We start from the raw sequence: 23,656 nt of genomic DNA, 5'->3' as shown, positions 1-23,656 counted from the left end.
GCTACCCTCAGACAAAACAAGCTCTCCAAGAGCAAGCAAGCAAGAGTGGTGACTTTAGAAGTATAGGAAAGGAAAAGTGGGTTATTCTCTGTTACAAGTTGGGAATCCCTGCATTAGAAGTTCTTTATTTGCAAATTAAAATTTAATGCCAACTATCTAGTTTAAATGAATGAAGTTTACACTTTTGTATTTGATTACTCGTAAAAGAGACAATTGTATGGCCAAACATTTGGCAAGCACTTTGGATATTCCATTCTCTGTTTGAACATGAGCTTCTAGCAACTCTGTTTGCTTCTCTCACATAGTGCTGCGTGTTGCTCGTCATAGTGGGTGTGCCTTTTTTGCCGTAGCAGGAACCTTGTTCAGCAGCCTTTCTCAGTGAGCAGAGCTATTTACATTACCAGTTCTTTCCATCTATTTCATTCCTGTAAAGTGGAAGTCAATATAACCTTGGAGTTTGAATAAAGATATTATCCTAACTCAGAACTTCTACTGTGTTAACTGCAGGAAGAAAAAAAGTTGCGATTATGTTAAGCCAATTTATACTGATATGTAGCTCAAAGGTCATACACCCAAGAACCTGTTTTATCATTTTTTGAGCAACTGGACTGCTTTATTTATGTGAACTATATTTGCTGAGTGTTTTTCTCTCACGTTTGAAAAACTAAAGAATAGTGCTTATCGTTCATCACCGATGTCAAGTTAAATGTGTTGTTTAAGAATTAAAGGTATTGATAGTGATAGCTTGCTTTGGGGATAGGAGCTATGGAGTGCTCCAGATTTGCTGATCACAGGATCTCTGGGGAACAGTCATTGAGTCACAGGCAGTGGGAGCAAAGGGGGCTCTAGGGTCAAGGTTTGTTGCCTGTGAGGAGCACCTACAAGGCACAGCGACAGTCGTTGGAAATACTGGTTCATCATGTGAACAAGCAATACTCATTGACAAGTATAAAAGAGAGGCACATCACACACACATATATACACACACAGATACGCACAGGCGTATACATGTATGCACATGCACACATGTACACATGCATGTATATACATACACACATGTCTTCATATATACAGACGTACACAAATGTACACACACACCACACAAAGTTACATCACAGGTGCCTGTGTCTACCCTGTAGAATGGAGCGTAATCAGCTGTTTCAGAGTTTTTCTGCTCAGCGTTGGCTGGTGCCAGGTCTATCCTTTTCTCCCTGTACTCTCGGCAGTGGCCCACGGAGGCTGCCAGCGTGTAAGGCTACGAGTAATACTAGTGCGAGAAGACACATTCATTCAGTTGGTTGTGTATTCTGCCCGGTCACTTAACTGGGTTTTTACAAAGAATATCAAGTAGCCCTTAATGAATAGTTCGGTATCATGTTCCAACATCAAGTTAATTTACTTGCCTGGAAACTGACCTTGGAAGCAATTAATTATTTAAAAAAAAAGGAATTTCAGTGGATATTTAAAATGAGTCTTTTATGCAAGCCTTTCTTCCTTTTTTGTCAACTCAAGGCTGATGGCACTTTGAGGTCATGACCTTCTCCTCTCAGACTTATCTCCTCTCATGATCTCTTGGGTGACATCCTGACAGTAAGCACTCACTCATCTCCGAAAGAGAGTCTGAGCTTTCTAGGATGACAAGATGGACATTTCTATTGGAAAACAACTTCCGCTTCCCTTGTCTCTTTCTTTCTGCGGATGGGTGAGGACACCTCACTGTAATCTTTCACACTGTAGAGTATTAATCAATACTCTTTTTTTTTTCTTTTTACACAAAATTCAGCCCAACCTTACTAGCTGCTTAGTAACATTCTTCTTCCAAATGCCCTTTCCTCATAATGTCTCTTACTTACTTTGTCCAGTCTCATTCCTCTTTACTGTTTTCTTGGGCATCTGCTTTGCCACTGTATAATCCGCTACATCATTTCTGTGGGCTAGTCTCCTTTTAACTTGCTGCTGCTGCTGCTAAGTCACTTCAATCGTGTCCGATTCTGTGCGACCCCGTAGACAGCAGCCCACCAGGCTCCCCCGTCCCTGGGATTCTCCAGGCAAGAACACTGGAGTGGGTTGCCATTTCCTTCTCTGATGCGTGAAAGTGAAAAGTGAAAGTGAAGTCACTCAGTCGTGTCTGACCCTCAGTGACCCCATGGACTGCAGCCTTCCAGGCTCCTCCGTCCATGGGATTTTCCAGGCAAGAGTACTGGAGTGGGTGCCATTGTCTTCTCTGTTTAACTTGCTGGTCATCCTTTTTTCGTGACATTTAATATTGGTGAGACCTCCGAAAATGGGATCTTGCTTCTAAGTTTCAGCTAGTGTGGCAAGCTGGCGTGATTTGCTCTGGTGTCTAATGTATCTCAGCCAGAAACTTTGCATCATTGAGTAGGAGACTTGCAATAGGGAAGAGGGTGGAGGGCCTTTGTGTAATACCTTTCCTCACTCATGGTCCTTACTGGGCTGTGTGTTTGAGAATCCGTGTAGACAGTCACCCTGACCCTGGCTTCATCTGCGTCACCTCCTCTGTGAGAGTGTCCCTTGCCCTCCGGAGAGTTGATGCGCTCCTCCGTGTACCTTCTGTGCCTCGTACTTGGCTCATTCTTTTCCTCTGTGCCTCCTCTGCTGCTTGAAGGGAGCGTGTTAGTCGCTCAGTCATGTCCGACTCTTTGCAACCCCATGGACTGCAGCCGGCTAGGCTCCTCTGTCCATGGGATTCTCCAGGCAGGAATACTTGAGTGGGCTGCCATTTCCTTCTCCGGGGGATCTTCCTGAGCCAGGCATTGAACCCTTGTCTCCTGCATTGCAGGCAGACTGCTAACCATCTGAAGCACCAGGGCAGTGAAGGAGGCACCTTATACACACTAGTATCCATTGAGACAGTTCTGTAAGATGGTGCTGTTGCTGAGTGATGGATAAGTGATTGAACGCCCGTTTTATCTTTTGCTTCTGAGATCGTAGCCTTCTTTCTTCGTCCCTGCAGTGGCCTAACACAATGATGCTTCAGTACATATTTGTGGAGTGACTGAAAATGAACAGATGAGCAATATATATTTTATATAAATATAAAATATATATATATATTAACGAAGAAGGCCAGGGAGAATTCATTAAGGCCTGGCCCTGGACAAATAAATGAGTGTTAGAATTCTGTAATATTTCACGGCTGTTTCCCATCTAACCTGTGACTTTGAAGAGAGACATTTTGTTTTTATTCCATTTATGGAATGCTCGTGGTGGTGCTTACTCAGATTGTGTTTTTTTGAGAACAATAGCAGGGAGCCATAAATTGAAGGTACTGGATAATAAATCAAGTGAGTTTTATGTGAGTCACAGGACTTGCGTTAAAGTTTCTCATATAAAACAGCACAATTATGAGACTACTCAGTTAAAAACAAAAGAGAACCGTGAGCAATTATGCGTGGCATGCGTCAATTAAGCGCTGTTTAGGATTAAATCTTCAGGCTTCGTCTTTTTAGGCCGTCTCCAGAAATCACCCATTCCTGGGAGACAGAGGAGCTGCATAACGCAGTTGCATATTTCACAAACAGTTTTGTCTATAGTTCCTGGGTATGATGGTTCCGAAAAGGTTTTTTTGCCACCTGATGGATGAACAATGGACATGTTTCTACATCTTGAATGAGCAAAGAACAAATCGACCTTTCTAACCGGGATGCCCTGTACCTTATCTGAGCAGTGAAACTGCCGCTCTTCTCGGCTGTTTGAAGTTATTTTTTTAGTGGGTGACTGAAAGCCTTCCTCCTCTGGCAATGTGATAAAGTCGCATAGGGCTAGTTGAATTTTGGTTCAAGTGGGTAGTTCTTATATTTCAGCCCCAAATGCTCAGTGCATGTACAAGAAGGGCTCTTCCTGGATCCCTCGGCAGAACACATACGGCGCGTTGTTCCGCAACTCCATCGCTGAACGAACATCACTGTTAGGCAAAGAGACAAAACCCCTTCAAGATTTTCCCCTCAATGAGTACAGCAGATTCCTTTGCTTTCAAAACGATGTTCCCCAGGTTTCATCAGCTGTCTGAAACCACATGTAGGAGCTTGGAAGATTGAGTTGCACATTTTATGCAGGTTAAATTACAGGATTCTAAAAGTGTCCTTCTTTGCGGAATCTGGAGGCATGGTTGATTTGCAACATTTGTTGCATGTCTTTGGGGAAAAAAAATACAGCTGTTTCCTTCCTAGATTGGTTATTAGGAAACAAAGCCTGTCCAACTCATGGTGGGCGGTAGCATCATCATTTCATGAGAAACAGTTCACAGAGAGACTCCTGACATGTACACCTCTTGGCTCTGAAACAGAAGCCTCTTGTCTTAGCTTACTGTGCCAGATGGAAGCTACAATGAGTGCCCGTTGTCCTGGGGCTGGGTTCAGCCATGCAGACCTCATCAATTTGGCTCACACAAGGTTTTTTTGAAAATGTAGCTTAGTTTTTAAATTTGAAGGATTTGGGATGCAAACCCAGATGTCCGGCTTGTTTTGAGCGTGCGGAGAGCTGGGTGTGCAGCTTGACGGCAGCGGTGGGCGGGAGCCCAGCTGTGTGGCCTCCACGGGTCGGGCTCGACCTCTCCTGAGGGCCCACTTGTTCCTGCGGCCCCGGGTGCTGGGCAGCGTCCACTGCCGTTCACTGTCACTCTTGCACTGTTTTGTGATAGCCGTGAAACACCGCCCTGTCTCTTCCTCAAAGGTGAGAAAACGAAGGACGCTCTTCCCCTTGACCTCTTTCTCAGTCACTTACCTTCATTACCTGCTGGCTTTCAGAATTTAGGATTCTGATTCAGGCCACTGTGTAGCTTGCGGTATGTGGATTATAGTGTAAGTTGAGACCTCACATACTGTTGAATTTTCAAATTTCTCCCAATTATTTTGAAGAGCCAAATCCATATGTGAACACAAACATTGAAAACTGTGTCCAAACCAAAACTTATTATTATTAATTAAAAAACATTGGCAAGGTTGGGCGTGATAGCATGTGGCTTCCACCATGTGGTCTGACATCTTGTGAAGGAGATGGTGATAATGATGAAGGTTTCTAATATTTATGAATCACTCACCAGGCGCCAGTCTACGTACTTTACATACCTTATTTAATTTAATCTTCAACAATAATGTGAGTTTTATTCCCATTTTCCCATAAGCAACTGTGTAAGGCCACGCAGCAGTGGAGGGGTGGAGGCTGATTTGAAAGGAGGCAGCCTGACTCCAGAGTACAGTGTCCTGTTTACATCCTCCGTATGTTATTGTTGTTGTTCGTGGGGGCTTCCTAGGTGGCTTAGTGGTGAAGAATCTGACTGCCAGTGCAGGAGATGTGGGTTTTATCCCTGAGTCTGAAAGACCCCCTGGAGAAGGGAGTGGCAACCCACTGCAGCATTTTTGCCTGGAGAACCCATGGGCAGAGGAGTCAGGCAGGCTGCAGTCCATGGGTTGCAAAAGAGTTAATGTGACTTAGCAACTAAGCACAACAGTTATTGTGCAAGTGAGGAAGCATCGTTTAAGCCGAGTTAAGGTCACACACTAAGGGTATTACACACAGGTTTTAATTGGTATAGGTAGGATTAAAATGTTGATCTAGTGACCCCAAGGAGAAGGCAATGGCAACCCACTCCAGTGTTCTTGCCTGGAGAACCCCAGGGACAGAGGAGCCTGGTGGGCTGCTGTCTATGGGGTTGCACAGAGTCGGACACGACTGACGTGACTTAGCAGCAGCAGGAGTGATCCCAAAACCCCGTCTTTTCTACCAAATTATATTTCTAGATTTGTAGAAAGTAATCTAAAATCAATTCTTACTAGGAAACGTGGCACATTTTTAAATGAAAAAGTTTTGTAAAGTTCTCAAAAAGAAAATGTCTTGGGGTTGGTGGTCCCAAAAGAACATAAACACTGAGCCTGCTCGGCAAGGCAGGGAGGAGGCGGACGCTGACATTCCCCTTCGGGGCTGTTGGGTGGAGACGTGTGTTTAGAGTTTAACTTCTGAGGATACTCTGCTGTATCGCAGTGTTTTGTACTGTACCACTGAAATGTAGAGCTGTTCCGTAATAGTGTATTCCTGTTATGGTGAGCTATGGTGAAAAAACAGGTGACTTGTTGCCCCGAGGGTCTCAGAAACAAGATATCCACGGCCTGAGAGTTTGAGATTAGCGGATGCAAGCTGTGATAAGCACGGATAAACAACATGGTCCTGCTCTCCAGTGCGGGGACTGTACTCAACACCTCGAGTAAATCATAATGGAAAAGAGTATAAGAACGAACGTGGAAGGGTGTAATGGAGTCACTTTGCTATCCAGCAGAAACTAATGCAACATTGTAAATCAACTATTTTGTTGTTTAGTGGCTAAGTCATGCCAGACTCTTTGCTACCCCAAGGACTGTAACCCGCCAGGCTCCTCTGTGCATACTTCAGTAAAAAAAGAAACAAGAAAGAAATAAGATATACAGTCTCATTAACTAAGGAATGTTATATAAATCATGGTTGTTAGTAACAATATTTAGTTGCTCAGTCTAAGGCGGTTTCCATAAATGATCACTAATTCTTAGAATAATCGCCCAGCCTCTGGGGGATTCTGTCTTCCTTTTCCAGCACAGCAGACTGAAGCTCAGAGAAGGGAACTGACTTATCCAAGAATATACATCTATTAAGTCACGGAAGAAAAATTCACGCTCTGGCCTTGAAGGTCAAAGCCTTTCCAGTATACTGTGCTGTCACGGCGCACACAACTGTCAGGTTTATTCGCTTAACATTCCTTCATCCTGTCTTCTGTGAAATGGATCCATGACGGTGTTTACTCCTGCAGTTTTTGTGAGAGCTAACCGTATCGCATGATGCGCTCGAAGCAATTCACACCAGCTTGGCGTGTAACAAACTGTGGCTCAGCTGCTGCAGAATCCGCCTGCATCGCGGGAGACCTGGGCTTGACCCCTGGGTCGGGAAGATCCCCTGGCGAAGGATAGGCTACCCACACCAGTATTCTGGCCTGGAGGATTCCGAGGAGTGTATAGTCCACGGGGTTGCAAAGAGTCAGACCCGACTGAGCGACTCTCACTTCACTTGACTTCAAATGCTCCATAAAAGTTGGTTTTTGTTTTGTGTTTCGTTTGGCCGTGTGCCCTGAGCTGGGTCAGGTGCTAGGGAGAAAGGGGAATAAGATACTGTATCTTTCCACAGGGAATTGCACTCAGTGTGGGGGAGATGGGGTTGGATAGATTTTATTAACACAGAATTGTAGTCCTGTATGAGGCCCGCTCACAGTTGTGGCCCCCGGATGGATAGCACGGCTCTGCTGGTCCACCGTGCTGAGCTGCTCCGCAGAGCAGCTCTGTGTGATTTTGTAGGAAGGCCCTTGTGCCAGAGGCCTCTTTTTTTTTTTACTTTCCTTCCTAAAGGAAAGATTAAATAAATACACAAAAACTGTTCTTAAAGTTAGGAGTAAGTGCTGTTCATGCGATCCTGGAAACTGTGGTGTTGGCCCCGGGGAGGAGGCGAGATGACCCTGGACCTTCCCCGCTGGCGGAAGGGACGGGGAGGAAGAGTTACCACCACGAGGGAAGCAGAAGAATGTCCACACCTACAGCGTCCTTGGCAACTGCAGGAACGCCCGGCCTGTGTGCTTCCTCCCCACCCCCGAAAGCAGGCCTGCCCATTGGCGCGCCCTGCCCAGGCCTGCCCATTGGCGCGCCCTGCCCAGGTCTCTGGGGAGGCCTCATGGAGAAGCACGCCTCTGTGCCTATGATCACAGCAGCTATTGACATCAAACCACGGTGTCTGCTGGCTCATTTCCTTAATGTTGCTTCCGATATCCTAGATAGTCCTAAGACTTTTTTTCTTTTTCTTTTTAGTTTTACTGGAGTAAAACCGAAAAGAATTCTTTTTCAGAAATGGTTCATAAATATAAATTCTCTAAATACCTATGCGTCTCAAGATGACTTCATTTGTTTCAAACTTAAATAATTGCTTGGATTTTTACAGAATGCTAGCTTCAGCACATTGCCAAAGTTACAATGCTGTTGCTGTTGGAGAGCCAACATGTCTTAAGTTTACTAATAGTATCAGTCTCATCCGTTTGTCAATAAACGTTTCGTTTGTTTCCTCTCTGGAAACATTTAAGATTTTCTTTTTTTTTTTTTTCGCGGTGGAGGTCTAGGTATGTGCCTTTTATTTTTTGTTTTCCCATCTATGTGTTCGGTGAGTATTTTTATTCTGAAGAATCATCTTCCTTTGTCTTGGGGAAACTGTACTCTTTAATTTCTTTTTCATCACGTCACCAGCGATAACTGTCTTTCATTTATTTGGCCACAGGACATGGCTCCCAGGGCCTTAATTCCCCAACCTGGGATCAAACCCCGGGCCTCTGCAGTGGCAGGCTGAGTCCTAAGCGCTGGGTGTGCAGAAAGTTCCAGCGCATTCTGTGATTTCTTTATTGCTACTTCCCCTCCATTATTTCTGCCTATTTTCTACTAAAACTGCTGCTTATTTTTATATTAGTATCCACACTTGCCCTGAAACATTCTCTCTCTTTTGAACTTCCTGTAAGATGGATGTTGGATTTGTTGGTTCTGTCCTCTAATTTATTAAATTATCTGTCTTTTTGTTCTCTGTTCTGGGAGAATTCTCTAACTTTATATTCCAGGTCACTAATTTAGTCTTCAGCTGTATTTATTATTCTACCTTTTAAACATTTTAATTTATTTTTTAGTTATGTCTTTAATTTCTAAGAACTGTTTCTTATTTTCTAGTTGCTCATTTTTAAGACAGCCCATTCTTGTCTTATAACACAATAGCCTCTTGATCTCCCTGTAGGCAGTAATGTAAGTTTTGTTTTTAACAGATTTTATTTAACATATTTTATTCTCTACATTATCTCTCTTCTCTTGGGTTCATGATATTATAGGATACAAGAAGCAGTAGTAAGAAAGCAAGCCAGCAGACACTCTCAGTTTAGTGTAAGTAACTGTTGAAATTTTGTCTATGAAGCTTAATGCAGTTGTTAAGAAATATTTCCTTAAAAATTGAAAGAATAATTTTAAAAACTGGTAGTCATCTGGAACTAATAAAAGTAAGATTATTTTGTCACGCAAGTGTATGTTCCTCAGTTCTATGTCTCGTCACAACAAAGATTTGGAGCAACGGACATTAAAGCCCTCGGCGCATCACAGCTCTCGGGTCTTGGACAAACCGTGTTACAGCTCTTAGGCAAATCAGTGTTACAGCTCCATTTTATTTATAAGATAGCAGGAGAGTGAGTGACAGAGAGAGAGAGAAAGAAAAGAGCACAGGCACGCGGGAGAGAAAGTCCGAGAGAAAGCGCTTTGGCTCCTCCTTTTATATGTTTTTTCCTCCACCTGGGCCTGCACTATGCAAGTTGGGCTTAGCCAGGAGTGCTGTTTGTTCTGCCTGAAGTCTTCACTCTGGTCCTCGGACCTTCCTCTGACCTTCCTTGTCTTTTAGCCACTGCCATTTTGGGCTCTTTTTCCCTATTCTACCTACCTAACAATTTCAATCAAACACTTGGGGTTTTGGTGTGTTAAGACAATCTTGCTTAGGAACAATTAGTTTTATGATGCTGCTGTGTCGCTTCAGTCGTGTCCGACTCTGTCCAACCCCATAGACAGCAGCCCACCAGGCTTCTCCGTCCATGGGATTCTCCAGGCAAGAACACTGGAGTGGGGTGCCATTTCCTTCTCCAATGTGTGAAAGTGAAAAGTGAAAGTGAAGTCGCTCAGTCCTGTCCGACTCTTAGTGACCCCATGGACTAGCCCACCAGGCTCCTCCGTCCATGGGATTTTCCAGGCAAGAGTACTGGAGTGGGGTGCCATTGCCTTCTCCAAATTAGTTTTATAGATACTGATTAATTTTCAACATGTATAGAAAGCTTAAGTTTAATTTTAAGCATATTATTTAAATACAAGAGTATCCAGTAGGAGAATAAATTTAGTATGTGTAACTATCATACAATTAAAGGGGGATAAAATAAACAAAGGAAAATTAATCTTTATATAGACAAGAAAGCAAAAAGAAAATAAAAAAGCATAATAGAAAACACAAAAAATGATGGTAAAAAGACCATTTTGGACCAATATCAGTTATTATAATAAATAAAAATAACTTAAAAACTTACCTTAAAAGTTGGAGACTATCCAAATGGTTAAAAATAATCATACACATTAAACATTCAAATATATTCTACCTGTTATAGGCATACCAAAAAAAAAATTAGAAAAAATTTTGAAATTGAGGTACACATAGAACTATTACAGGTAAATTAAAAAAAAAAGTTGAAATATTAATTTTCTTTAATCCTAGTATATAGTATATAAGTATTAATTTTATATTAAGTATTAATATAAAACAAAATGGAATTTAAGGTAAAAAGGATTAAATGCACAGCAAGTAATAGGTCAGCCCACTCTAGGATTCTTGCCTGGGAAATCTCGTGGACAGAGGAGCCTGGTTAGCCACAGTCCATGGGGTCACAAAAGAGCTGGACATGAATTAGTGATTAAACAATAAACAATCACAACAAAGAAATATTTATTTATTGATCACTAATAAAAATCCAACAAGAAAGTATAATGGCTAGGAGTCTTTGTGCACCAAACAAAAAGCATTGGAATAAATATACTAAATCTGTTGGAAGTGCAAGAAGAAACTGTTCAAAACAGAGAAGAGCCTTCTCTCAGAAATCTCTGTTGCAATCCTGTTTCACTCTGAAACCATAAAACTGTTTGCGTTCTTTTGTCAGCTCCATTTGATTATCTTCACGTTGGCATTCTTCTGCTGCTCTTTCCTGTACTTTCTGTAAATGCCTTTTCAAAACTCACATTTTGAGGCCTGTTTTTCAGGGTGCCTTCAAAGGTGCTGTAGTCAAATGGACTCGTTAGCTTTGTGATTTCTGAAAGATGCGTGTTAAGATTTTGCTGAGTGCTGATGAGAGGGAATTTGGATATCATTTTTCTGAAGGCAACAGTCTTTTCCCTCAGCAGTCCGCCATCTAATCCTCGAGGATGACTCTTGATTTCATGACATTTAAGATTAGATGTAACCTTACTGATTGTCTCATAGTCACTTCAGATCAATACACGGTTGGCTTGCTAGGTTTTGGACTGTTATTAAATTCAGGCAACTCATAACTGTTCTGGGTCTCAACTAACTTGTCTTTGAAATAAGAATAACTTTGCACAGTGGCAGTATCATAGCCAGTGACGCTTATTCGAGGCGCGATTATTGCTAACTGAAATAAGAATATAGGGCTCAGATAGATATCCCTTCAGGCTCTTTCTTTCTCTAAAGCTTTATTTTCATATTGCACAATAGGTACTTCTATTTTTACCTAGTCTTTTTCTAAAATCCAACTTTAACAAAAATGTTTCTGTGGTATATATTATAGAATATGGCATTCTGACTTTTCATCCTCTGACACCTGGCAGATTTTTGGGAGAATAACAAAATGTTTTAGGGAGTGATAGTTTGTGCAAGCAATTGCAAGGACAGATGCTGCCTCTACGTTCCTCAGGTTTATTTGGAGTCCACTTTATAGGCCTAGCCGCTGTTAACGGAGAAGGCAATGGCACCCCACTCCAGTACTCTTGCCTGGAAAATCCCATGGACGGAGGGCCTGGTGGGCTGTAGTCCATGGGGTCGCTAAGAGTCAGACACGACTGAGAGACTTCACTTTTGTGGGTTTCTACAGTGCCGAGTCCATGGTTCATTCACTCACTCATCTGGCACTCGGTTGTGTCTGACTCTTTGCATCGCCATGGACTCTAGCCCCCTGGGCTCTTCTGTCCATGGGATTCTTCAGGCAAGAACACTGGAGCGGGTTGCCATTCTCTTCTCCAGGGGATCTTCCCCACCCAGGAATTGAACCCGGGTCTCCACGGTTGATGCTGAGTAAATGTCTTTTGAGTAAGTGAGCTTATGTAAAGCTCCTTATAAATGTGGCTTCTCCCTTATTTAGCTGCATTACAGGCCCTGAAGAGGAAGAAGAGGCTTGAGAAGCAGCTCACTCAGATTGATGGCACACTTTCCACCATTGAGTTCCAGAGAGAAGCCTTGGAAAACTCATATACCAACACAGAAGTGTTAAAGAATATGGGCCTTGCAGCGAAAGCCATGAAAGCCGTTCATGAGAACATGTGAGTGACCGCGATCTCCCTCTGAGTCTTACGTTCCCTCAGAGCTTTGGAACTCTGATGGCTTGGGCAGGGATGGGCTTACTCATTTGAGACTCTTTGACATGTTGGAATGGAATGCTCCCACAGAGAAAGAGCAGAAGTTTTAATATATTAGCCAAAGAAGAAAAGATCATGAGAAAATAAAGGGCACTCATTTTGCCTTTAGTGTTTTCCAGGCCTCACTGTTCTCTGATACTCCACCTGCAAATATTTTCATCCTGTAGTTTCAAAAAGGCGTAAGTGGTAACATCCGTGCGGGTATTAGAACTGTACGTTGTGGCTGTCAAACTTGGCAGAAGTGAAGCTGCTCAGTCATGCCTGACTCTTTGCGACCCCACGGACTGTAGCCTACCAGGCTCCTCCATCCCTGAAATTTTCCAGGCAAGAGTACTGTGAGTGGCTTGCTGTTTCCTTCTCCAGGGGATCTTCCCCTCCCAGGGTCAAACTTTGGGAGGACTCAGAAATCATTACTAAAGAGAACTGAGATACCCATGCTCCTTTGAGGAAGCTTGGGACTGGGCCTTTTTGTTTTCAACCAAGTTCTCCAGGTGATTCTGATACTAACAGGGTTCGAGAACCACTGGCATACAATATAATAGATACAAACATGGATTTGGGGCAGATTTTCTGGATTGTAATCCCAGATCCTGGCTGACTGTCCTTGGACAATACTTTGTCTCTTCCTGATTCAGTTTCCTTGTCTATAAGTTGAAGATAATAATCATACTTACCTCATGTGGTTCTTGTGGGAGTTGATGAGAAACTAGATTCACTGCCATTAGGAGTTCCTGGCATAAAGTAAGCACTCAGTCATCAGTAACCATAGCGATAGTGGGGCTCGTGACTGTTTGCTTTTTATTTGCACAGAGAATCTAGTCCTTTCCTGAGCTTAAATATGACGGTGAAGTTTGGGCCAAAGGCGTACAAGGGCAACGAGTGTCTGAGGGACTCGTGGAGAAGGTTCTGTGGATGGGAGAGGGGGGAGAGAGGCTGCGGCCAGTGAAGGCGGCTTTGTTGACCTTTTCCTGTCCTGATAACCAGCTGACCACCAGCCGTCACTCTGACAGCTTCTGAGGGATCATTCGATTCACGCTCAGAGTCACCACCCACTGTCGTTGCTGTGAGTGAGGTGCTAACTCTGTTCCAGAATCACAGCCCTTCTCCCAGGCGGTTCAGCCGCATCCTCCCCGGGTGTTCCTTTTGGGAAAAATTTACTGCTGGGCCCACATTTTAGCTGTACATTTCACATATGATTTTTAAATACATGATCCTACTATCTTTGTTATGAATATAAGAAGTGGAAATAAGGGGTGGGTGGAGGGCGGCTGGAGGAGGAACTGGCGGCCCACGCTCGTGTCCTGCCTAGAGATCCGGGGACAGAGGAGCCCGGTGGGCTGTGGTCCCTGGGGTCACAAAGAGGTGGACACGCCTGAGCAACTTAGCACAGCACAGCACGGCACAGCAAGATGGCAAAGTTCTCTTTTTGATTACTGCGTGAAATGCTGTCAAATATTCAGCTTTTCCTATATGTGGAGTCTGGAAAACATGCAAAGCATTTAATTCCACTAGGAGTGAAAATGTCAGCGTTAGCGGCTCAGTAATGAGTAACCTTGTCACTTCCCCGGTACCCATCAGCGTGGCCTGGCCTCAGAGCTGGAGGGATGATTTGGAGATGGGATGCAGACACGGCTGCCGGGACACTCGGACCCGAGCCCATGGGGCTGCAGGGGCCAGAGGGGCTCGGGCACCAGGAGCTGGCTTGAGAGCTGCCGCCGGCCCTGGGCCTGTGACCCTCTGCTGAGGCTGCTGATTCTTCTGAGGCCTTCACAGGCCTAACCCTTCTGTCGCCCGTTGTCTCCCGGCCCCTCAGCAGCCGAGGGGAAGTTCTCAGGGAGTCAGAATCTCAGGGCTGTGCGGCATTCTGGAAAATAGATCTCTGGTCTCCAGTCCATCTTCTACAAAAAGCTGCTCTGATGGCGGCTCCTGCTTATCTCACTTACCGTGGTCCTTGATGACCCGGGCGTCGCTTCCTGCAGTTAATACATAGCATGTATTTAACCGTTTCATATGCCCTTCCACCCTGGAGCAGGAAATGGCAACCTGCCTAGGAAATCCCGTGGACAAAGTCTGAGTCTGGTGGGCTACAGTCCATGGGGTCGCAAAGAGTCGGACACGACTTAGCACCTGAGCGTGCCCTACCAGACAAAATTTCGAAATGGGTCTACAGATATACCCCCAGTGACTCCCAAACATAATGGCTATCAATTTAACTTACATAATTTAAAATATGTGCATATACAGATTTATTAATTTCTTGAAATGTAAATTCTTCAAGTTGATAAATCTTACCACCAGGGACGTTTATAATCCTAGTGAAATAACCAAGAGTTTATGTTAAGTTGACTCACTTTTCATAGGGGATTGTGTCTAAATTCATACTTTTAAAGTAAAATTCTACAATATTTTAACAAAACATTGTTTCCCAGGGACCTGAACAAAATAGACGATTTGATGCAAGAGATCACAGAGCAACAGGATATTGCCCAAGAAATCTCTGAAGCATTTTCTCAACGGGTTGGATTTGGCGATGACTTTGATGAGGTGGGTGACGCAGTGTAAAGAATGGAGCACGTGGCTGCTGAGAGGGACAGCTCTTCCTGGGACTTCCCTGGAGGCCCGCTGGTCACGGCTTCACATCCCAGCGCAGGGGCTGTGGGTTCCATCCCTGGTTGGAGGGCTAAGATCACACTGCTTCAGGGCCAAAAACCCTAGACATAAAACAAGCTATATTGTAACAAATTCAATAAACACTTTAAAAGTGGTCCACCTCAAAAAAAAAAAAAAAATCTTGACAAAAAAGATAGCTTCCCACCACATGAAGCAAGCAGGTTTTCTTACACATGTCCTTTAATATCACTAAAGAATAAATGATATGTTAGAGAAACACCTGTCTTAAGAGGGAAATGAAGTGTTGGCAGCTCTGATTTAAAGGAAAGATTAATATAGTTTGGCAAACAGCCCCCAATTAAGTTCTCAGCTATTAAAGAAAAGCAGCATGTGCTTATGTGAAGTCAGTGAGTTTTAATTGTTGACGGGTACGTAAATAGCCCCATTATGAGAAACTGAGTGCTCACGCATCTGGGCGAGAGAGAGCAGACTGTGTCACTCTGCACGGGACAGGCAGATCACGCTCCTGTTAAATCACGGCTTATGCTGCCTCTGTTTATTACCTGGGCTATGAAACAAATGTGGAGTGGCATTATTAACACACACATTCCATTGAGATTAATCAGTCCAGTAATAACAGACTATAATTATACTGGTGAAGTCTGCGCTGTGAATTTCAATTGTCCTCCTCAAAGCACACACAAGAAGGACTGGTGCATGTTCTGAAACGTTTCAGATTAGCGTGGCAAAGAATCTGACCTCCTGCATTCACGTACTGTTAAACACAGCACGTCTAGGAAGTAAGACGTAGTTCCACAGAGTCCTTAAAAGTGAGGATTGGGTGTCAGCAGCTCTTTTGTTTCTATACTTACTTTATTTCATCTCATTTTCCTCCATTCTCCTTTTTAAAAAAAACTGAGGTGTAGTTGATTTACCAATATTATCTAGTTTCGGGTGTGCAGCAATATTATTCTGTTATACATACACATAACTATTTTTTCAGACTCTTTTCTCTTATAGGTTATCATAAAACATTGAGTAGAGCTCCCTGTGCCATGGTCCTTGTGGGCTATCTGTTTCGTTTATAACACTGTGTCTATGTTACTCCCGACTCCTCATTTAACCCCCGTCCCCTTTTTCCCCTTTGGTAACTAACCATGAGCTTGTTTGCTGCGTCTGCTGGTCTGTTTCTTCAGCAGCTTTTTAAGTGATGTAGGCCATGGCTTGGAAAAGGGTGGCTTTCAGGCCAGATCTTTCCCGAGTTCTGTTTCTGTTTGGCCTGTGGAGCCAGATGGTTTTTATATGTTTAAATGGCTGCGGGAATCCGCAGCGGCAATGGCAGCAGCGACCAGAAGGCCGCTCTACAGGACCGTCTGTGGTCTGCAGAGCCTGAGCATCGCTGTCCGGGCCTTCCCAGACCTGCGCCTGCCCCCGGCCGGCTAGTGAGCGTCTGGAGCCTTTAGGCCGCGCTGGGGAGGGCCTGGGCGCCTGGGGACGCCCCGGTCTGCCACGTACGCTGAGCCCGTGAGGCCCCTTCACTTTCGGACCCTCAGTTTTCTCATTCATAAAATGAACGACGATCACTAGACGATTCTGAAGAACCTTAAATTCTAAAATTCTTTTACCAATGAATGAATGAGTGTTCACTACCTGAAATCTGAAAATGATGGAAATGATTATTTTGTGATCACATATTTGTTATAGAAAATATCAGTCTTTTCAGTGCTGGTAATGACCGTCAAGCAGTGCTGGCGATTCTGGGGTACATTCAGGGTGGGGTGGTGTGTTCTGCTATTACTACATTTGCTATATTCGCTCCTAATTGTTCTTTTAGCAGAAATAGGATGTCAGAATATTCATCCTGAAGGCATTTTATTCCTTCAGCCTGTGGAGAACTGAAAAGCCAGCACCTAGCCTCAGGCACTATTTCACATGGCCTTCTGCTGTACTTTTTCGTATTTATTTCCTTTTTTGAGGTAGATATACCAGTTCTCAGACAGCCCAGCTCGCGTATGTCTGATACATGCTGACTTGATCCAGTGTTGTGCTTGGCTTCAAGATCTCCACTCTTGGCCATAGTATTGTTACTCTCATTTTAAGATAGAATAATTATTTGTTTGTGAGCCTTTCTCCTGCGTTCCAAAAAGCTCCTTAAATGTAGGAGCTTTTTGCTCCTTAAATTGATTGGACTTTGTCTCTCGAGCCCTGAGTTCATGCCTGGCCTGGAGTAAGCTCTCGATAAATTTGTTAAGTGATGAATGAATAAATGAAGAATCTCCTTGGTGGAATATGAGTGTCTTAGGTCATTGCTCACGACAACGGCCTCAGAATTATAATGATGACAAGTTTAGTTTTGACTCCCAACCTCCCTCAGGGGGTTGGGCTCAACCTGAGGACTCTTGGAGCCAGTTAGACCTGAACTAGTCATCTCAAGTCATATCATTTCTGTCATAAGGCGGCTTTTACCCTCAAAGTCTCAAGCTGGACTTGCTTTTCTGGGTTCTTGGGACAGAGTAATTTAAGATTAAGCCAGACTGTCGGGGACTATTGCTAACAGAAAGAAATACAATTTACCCACCTGGAGTTATTCTTCACTCAGACACACAGCATGGTTTTCATTGGCTCTGGAAATTTAACAAAGGAGCCAGAATATATTTGATTCTTTTTACATTTGGTATGTTAAGGTTTTGCTATATCTGTTTTCTTTTCAGTAGCATTAGCCAAAATGAAAATATATATTTCCTGTAATTAAAGTTTCACAGATTCTGAATTCTTAACAGTAGAACATAAAAGTTACATTGCAAAAATGACAGGCAAAGTGTAAAATTTCTAGAAGCTCTGGAGGTGATATATTCAGCTAGCACAAATTACTTAAAAAAAAAAAAAACTGTTGACTGAAGTATTATAAGATTAGCTACAACAAATTTGCACAGCCCCAAATATTCATATTTTAATTATTGCTCAGTGTTGCAAAAAAGACTTAGTCTTAAAATAAATATTCCATTTCACTGGATTCTCACATATCAATTGGGTAGCAGATGTTTTTGTTATTGTGTTTGAGGAAACCCACGTCTTGAAACGTTAACTCCATAATTCTTTCTTTCTCCTATGTTCAGGATGAGCTGATGGCAGAACTTGAAGAACTGGAGCAGGAAGAATTAAATAAGAAGATGACAAATATCCGACTCCCGAATGCGCCTTCCTCCTCGCTCCCGGCTCAGCCGGACAGAGGGTCGGGCAGGATGCCCAGCGCGCCCTCGGCACGCCGCTCTCAAGCAGGTCTGTGCCTCACCCCGGCCCCCGTGGTCAAGCGCTGGCCTGAAATCATGGCCAGGCCCATCTCGGGGGGTCCTCTCCTGTAGACTTCCCTGGTGGCCTAGTGGTTCAGACTCAGGGCTTCCACCGCAGGGCGTGGGCTGGATTCCTGGTCAGGGCAGTGCGACTCCTCAGGCCCTGCACAGCCAAGAAAAAGCAACTCTCAAGAGTACTGACATGCCTGGGCCTCCAGGTGGCGCTAGTGGCCTGCCCTGCAGGAGACGGAGGGACGCAGGTTTGTCCCCGGGTCGGGAAGATCCCCTGGAGGAGGGCATGGCGACCCACTGCAGTGTTCCTGCCTGGAGAGTCCCGTGGACACAGGAGCCGGGTCCATGGGGTCGCAAAGAGTCGGACACGACTGAAGCGACTTAGCACACATATCTCTTTTAGCACTTATTTTCCATTTCATAAATATACACCTTTTAATGAATAATTCTAATTTGTTTTCTGTGCTGAAGGTGTGAATTCGCCAGTGACTGATTTTTATCCTTTTTTGTTGTTCCAGCATCTTCTAGAAGGACAGAAGGAGAGGATGATGACATCCAACATTTGGCAGCTTGGGCTACTTAGAACGGAAGTTTTGGACACAGCTGTACATAAGACACGAAGATGTTTTTGCCAAATACAGAAGCTAACACAGATTGTTTTATATTTATACTGGATGAATGATTGTCTTTTAAGCCTCATAGGTAAAAGTTAAAGGAGTCGTGTGTAGATTTAGGATCCCTTTAAGATGAAAAGGGACGTCCCGGCAGCATTTTGGAGGATCTCTTCCTCCCGACAGGAGGGACCCTTCTGCCTGGTTCCCCGATGTATTTCCAGTCCTGGCACGTGTTGGTACTCTCTATGTATTTGTTGAAAGAAAACGGAATCTTATTAACATGGGAAACCTATAATCAACTGTAAGTCACTTCAGAGTGACGTGTTCTGCACTTTCCTTCCCGTGCGAAGGAGGTTTGCAGCGTGTCCGTGTTAGGAGATTTGTAGCCCAGAGTAAATGTACAAGAAATACAACTTTTCTTGTAAAGAAGTCTTGTGTGAGTTTACACATAAATAGTTTCATTGAGTTTTGCGATTTAAAATCTTAAAGGCATTTTAATTGACATTTATTATGCCAATTAAGCTTGGAATGGGCAATGGCTGCATTTCCCCAAATGTCTGAAAGCGCTAACGCTTCCACTGCTGAGCGGGAATCTCCTGGGTGTCATCCAGCCACTTAGGGAGCTGCGTTACCCTTCCCGGGCCATTATGATGCTATTATGGCTTCAGCATGCTAAATGTGTGTGTTCATTCTTTTCTGTTTTGGGCTCTCTCGTACATTTATTTACAATTTGTGTCATATTCTTTGTAAATACATAAAAATATAGGCAATTAAAAATATATCTTAGATAAAATTTGGCCATAATGATTTTTAAATGGAGGTAAAATTCAAAATTATGTGTTGCCCATAATGTATCATGGGCCATAAAATGACAAATGTCATTATAGAAAATGATCTAGTAATTCCCAACATTAGCTTAGGGAATACAAGGTCAGTGGAATGGAAACAACACTAGACTTGGAGGTAGGAGTTCTGGATCCTATTTCCTGCTCTGCCATGAACACAGTACGACTAGGCAAGTCATAAACTCTGTTTTTTCACTGAGAAATCTAAGGGCTGGACGGTTCCGTCCTGCCACAGGCCTTTTGCGTATGACATCCTTTGTAGCAGTCTTTCCACCCCCCGCAACACAGATGCCACACCTTACATAGTTCTTCAATCTCAGTTAAAACGTCCTTTGTTTTGGGAAATATTTTCCTGATTGCAGACTAACTCAGGTCTTCCTTCTAAATGCTTTCACAGCCATCTGCTTTCTCCCCTGTCGCCTATCACAGTTTATGTTGCATATTTACTTAAATGATCACTCTTACTGTTTTTCCTCTCCTTTGCTGTTGTTCTTCAGTCCCTAAGTCGTGCCTCACTCTCATGGGGTTCTCGTGGCCAGAACACCAGCGTGGTCCCCGTTCCCTCCTCCGGTGGGCCACGTTTCGTCGGAACTCTTGAGTACGACCCGTCTGACTCAGGTGGCCGTGACCAGCATGGCTCTTAGCGTCACTGAGCTCCTCGAGGCCCTCTGCCACGACAAGGCGGTGATGCTGCACCGTGCTGCTTCGAGGGCAGGGACTGTGTCTCCGCCCATTCGATCCAACCATGTATCTCTGCACAGCCTCTCTCAGGCAGCTGTCATTTAATAAAGATTTATCAATATTACATGAAAGACTATTTTTACCTCTTTTGGGTCATGATAGAATAACAGGAACTGGATTTACCTTCTACTGTCAAATAACTGGAAAGCTGGACAGAATATATGAAGCAACGGCTTTCAGACATTGGACAGAAGGCAGCAGAGAGGAGGGAGACAGATGAAACGCAGACTTGTGGTTCCCGCTCGCTGCCTCCACGGAGCCTGGTGGGCTTACCAAGGGATGAAATCCAAGGGGGAGATTTCTGGAAAGGAGGTTGCTACACGGAGAGGGAGAGAGCGTGCTGGAAATCCGCAGAGCCGCCCCTTCAAAGTTTGTGGCTCAGAACTGATCTGTATACACGTCTGAGGAAGTGACTGTCACAGGAGGGACCACTGGAAAGAAGCAAGCAGGTCAGTCCCGCGAGCTCACACAGGGCGGGGGAACGTGTCTCCATCAGCCACAGGGAGGACGTCCTACCAAGGGTATCAGATTGAGTCCTTGGAAGGATATTGCCTCATGCAGTTCAGTTCAGTTCAGTCGCTCAGTCGTGTCCGACTCTTTGTGACCCCATGGACTGTAGCCTGCTGGGCTCCTCTGTCCATGGGATTCTCCAGGCAAGAATACTGGAGTGGGTTGTCATTTCCTCCTCCAGGGGATCTTCCCAACCCAGAGATTGAACCAGGGTCTCCTGCGTCTCCCGGATTGGCAGGAAGATTCTTTACCACTGAGCCACTTGGGAAGCCCTACACAGAACGAGTATTTCTAATTAAAATTTGCATCTGAATTGAGATGTGCTCTGACTGTAAAACATATATTGGATTTCAAAGACTGAGTATAAAAAGGATGCAGAAAATCTTATTAATACCTTTATATAGAGTTTATGTTGAAATATTGTTTTAAATGTATTAAGTAAAATATATTAACATTAATTTCAGCTGTTTCTTTTCGCCATTTTAAAATGTGGCTACTTGGAAATTAAAAATTACATATGTGGTTCACATTATATTTCTATTGGTTAGCCTTGGGCAAGAAGACCAGTTTCTCATTATCAATGAGTGCACAGGTAGATTTGAAGTACTAAAATACTTGTGTTCAAAACAAATTTTGTAGAAGGTGACCTCTTATTCTGAAAAGAAACAAAATACATTGAAATAAAATCATAATGTTGCCCCTCTGTTGACAATAAGGAAGGAGTGAAAGGCATGAGAGAAAAGGTATAAAAGTAAACCATCCTTAGATTGAAGAGGTATTGAAAAGAATAAAGGTACTAACCAGTCAGCTAAACATGCTTCCAGCAAGGCATCTTAGAATGGAAAAGCTTCTGTTTGGAAGCTACAAAGTCCGGGATGTTTGCTAAGACCTGGCTTCACTGCAACTCAGTGGCACCTCAGGGGTGGATCTCCATTTGGTCAGGGCTGTTTTGTATTTTTAAATAAAGTGTTTTCCAATATATCCCTCAGGTTTTTCTCCTTCTTTTTGGTTATAAGGAACACCTGATGGCTCAGCAGTAAAGAATCCACCCGCCAGTGCAGGAGACAGGTTTGATCCCTGGGTCGGAAGATCCCCTGCAGGAGGGCATGGCAGCCTGCTCCAGTGCTCTTGCCTGGAGAATCCTGTGGACAGAGGAGCCTGGAGGGCCACAGGCCATGGGGTCGCAGAGTCAGACACTACTGAAGCAACTGAGCCTGCGTGCATGCAACACATTCAGCGTAACTTACGATTTTTTAGAAGTGATTTGGATAGTTCCCATAATCAAAGAAAATGCTGGAAATGCAAATCAGAGGAATGCTAGAAGCCAGAGACTCTGGAGCTCAGACTAAGGGACTCCATCTTCTCAGTCCCCCACAGCAAGGAAAGGTAAGCTGCGGCCATTGTGAAGAAGCTGTTATTCTGTTCAGGATCAAATTTCAAAGCCAGAATATTTAATTGGCCAATCTCCCTGGATCCTCATGAGCTGAGAAGCAGGAAGGGAGGTTTGCTAAAGCGTAATCAAGGTTCTCTTACCTGAAGAAGACGGAATGGATGTTGGCCTTCTTGATCTAAAATACCACCTCAAACAGCAAATGCCCACAAACCCAATGAGAATGATTAAGTTGGAACTGCAGCATTTCCTCCTTCTTGGCAAACACTGAGTCTGAGCACTGATTTATTTAGCAGAGACTGGAGTAGTAGATACTTTACACACCACAATCGTATATGTCTTACTAAAACAAACTGAATAATCTGTTAAAGTTAGGCATCCAATCAAGAAGGAAGAAAAAGAGAAAGGAAAAATTCCAGAGAAGCTAGGACCAATAAGGACACCTTGGTAGCATTACATTATAGCCCAGTGGAACCAACCTATGAACTGTTGGTCAAAGTCTAGTTCATGTCTCTACTTCTTTTTGTTTCTTCAATTTAAGATACAAACTGATGTTTCTTCTGGAGAAAGTATTTCTTATTGCTGTTCAGTTGCTAAGTAATGGCTGACTCTTTTTGACCTGGACTTGGCATGCCAGGCTCCTCTGTCCTCTACTACCTTCCAGAATTTGCTCAAATTCATGTCCATTGAGTAGGTGATGCCATCCAACCATCTCATCCTGCCTTCTGTCGTCCCCTTCTCCTCCTGCCTTCAATCTTGCCCAGCATTAGGGTCTTTTTTAATAAGTCACTCTTTCCAACAGGTGGCCAAAGTATTGAAGCTTCAGCTTTAGCAATAGTCCTTCCAATAAATATTCAGGGTTGAATTCTTTTAGGATTGAATGGTTTGATCTCCTTGCTGTCCAAGGGACTCTCAAGAGCCTTCTCCTGTACGTCAATTTGAAAACATCAATTCTTCAGTATTCAGCCTTCTAGTTTATGGTCCAACTCTCACATCCGTACATGACTACTGGAAAAACCACTGTTTTGACTATAGGGATCTTTGTCAGTAAAGTAATGTCTCTGCTTTTAAATATGCTGTCCAGGTTTGTCATAGCTTTCCCTCCAAGGAACAAGTGTCTTTTAATTTCATTGCTACAGTTACCATCTGCAATGATTTTGGAGCTCAAGAAAATAAAATCTGTCACTGCTTCCACTTTTTCCCCTTCTGTTTGCTATTAAGTAATGGGACTGGATGCCATGATCTTAGTTTTTTGAATGTTGAGTTGTAAGCCAGCCTTTTCACTCTCCTCTCTCACCTTCATCAAGAGGCTCTTCAGTTCCTCTTTGCTTCCTGCCATTGAGTGGTATATCTCACACTTGTGGTTGTTGGTATTTCTCTGGGAAATCTCAATTCCAGCCTGTGATTCATGCAA

The 23,656-nt window shown here is 43.7% G+C and overlaps 1 protein-coding gene and 1 long non-coding RNA gene across 3 annotated transcripts in view; one reads left to right on the top strand and one right to left on the bottom strand.

The window, feature by feature from the left end:
- Positions 1-20,227, top strand: part of CHMP4C (charged multivesicular body protein 4C) — a 32,376-nt gene extending 12,149 nt beyond the window's left edge. The window contains exons 2-5 of one of the 2 annotated variants that reach the window (XM_055546758.1): positions 11,957-12,134; positions 14,660-14,774; positions 17,957-18,119; positions 18,661-20,227. In XM_055546758.1, the coding sequence (XP_055402733.1) occupies positions 11,957-12,134; positions 14,660-14,774; positions 17,957-18,119; positions 18,661-18,725 (521 nt within the window). In that variant the 3' untranslated portion in view covers positions 18,726-20,227. Of the gene's footprint in view, positions 1-11,956; positions 12,135-14,659; positions 14,775-17,956; positions 18,289-18,660 lie in introns of those variants that run through there. The other variant, XM_055546757.1, reaches the window with a different exon arrangement.
- On the bottom strand, positions 14,797-21,784 carry LOC129627126 (uncharacterized). Its single transcript, XR_008702431.1, has 3 exons — positions 21,654-21,784; positions 17,419-17,464; positions 14,797-14,941 (listed from the first exon to the last, which is right to left on the bottom strand). It is a non-coding gene; the product is annotated as an uncharacterized LOC129627126 (long non-coding RNA).
- Positions 21,785-23,656: the final 1,872 nt, after the last annotated feature.

Source organism: Bubalus kerabau, chromosome 14 (assembly GCF_029407905.1).
Source record: "Bubalus kerabau isolate K-KA32 ecotype Philippines breed swamp buffalo chromosome 14, PCC_UOA_SB_1v2, whole genome shotgun sequence".
Taxonomy (NCBI): domain Eukaryota; kingdom Metazoa; phylum Chordata; class Mammalia; order Artiodactyla; family Bovidae; genus Bubalus; species Bubalus kerabau.
Note: the sequence above shows the minus strand (reverse complement) of the source record. Positions and strands in the feature narration are given on the sequence as shown.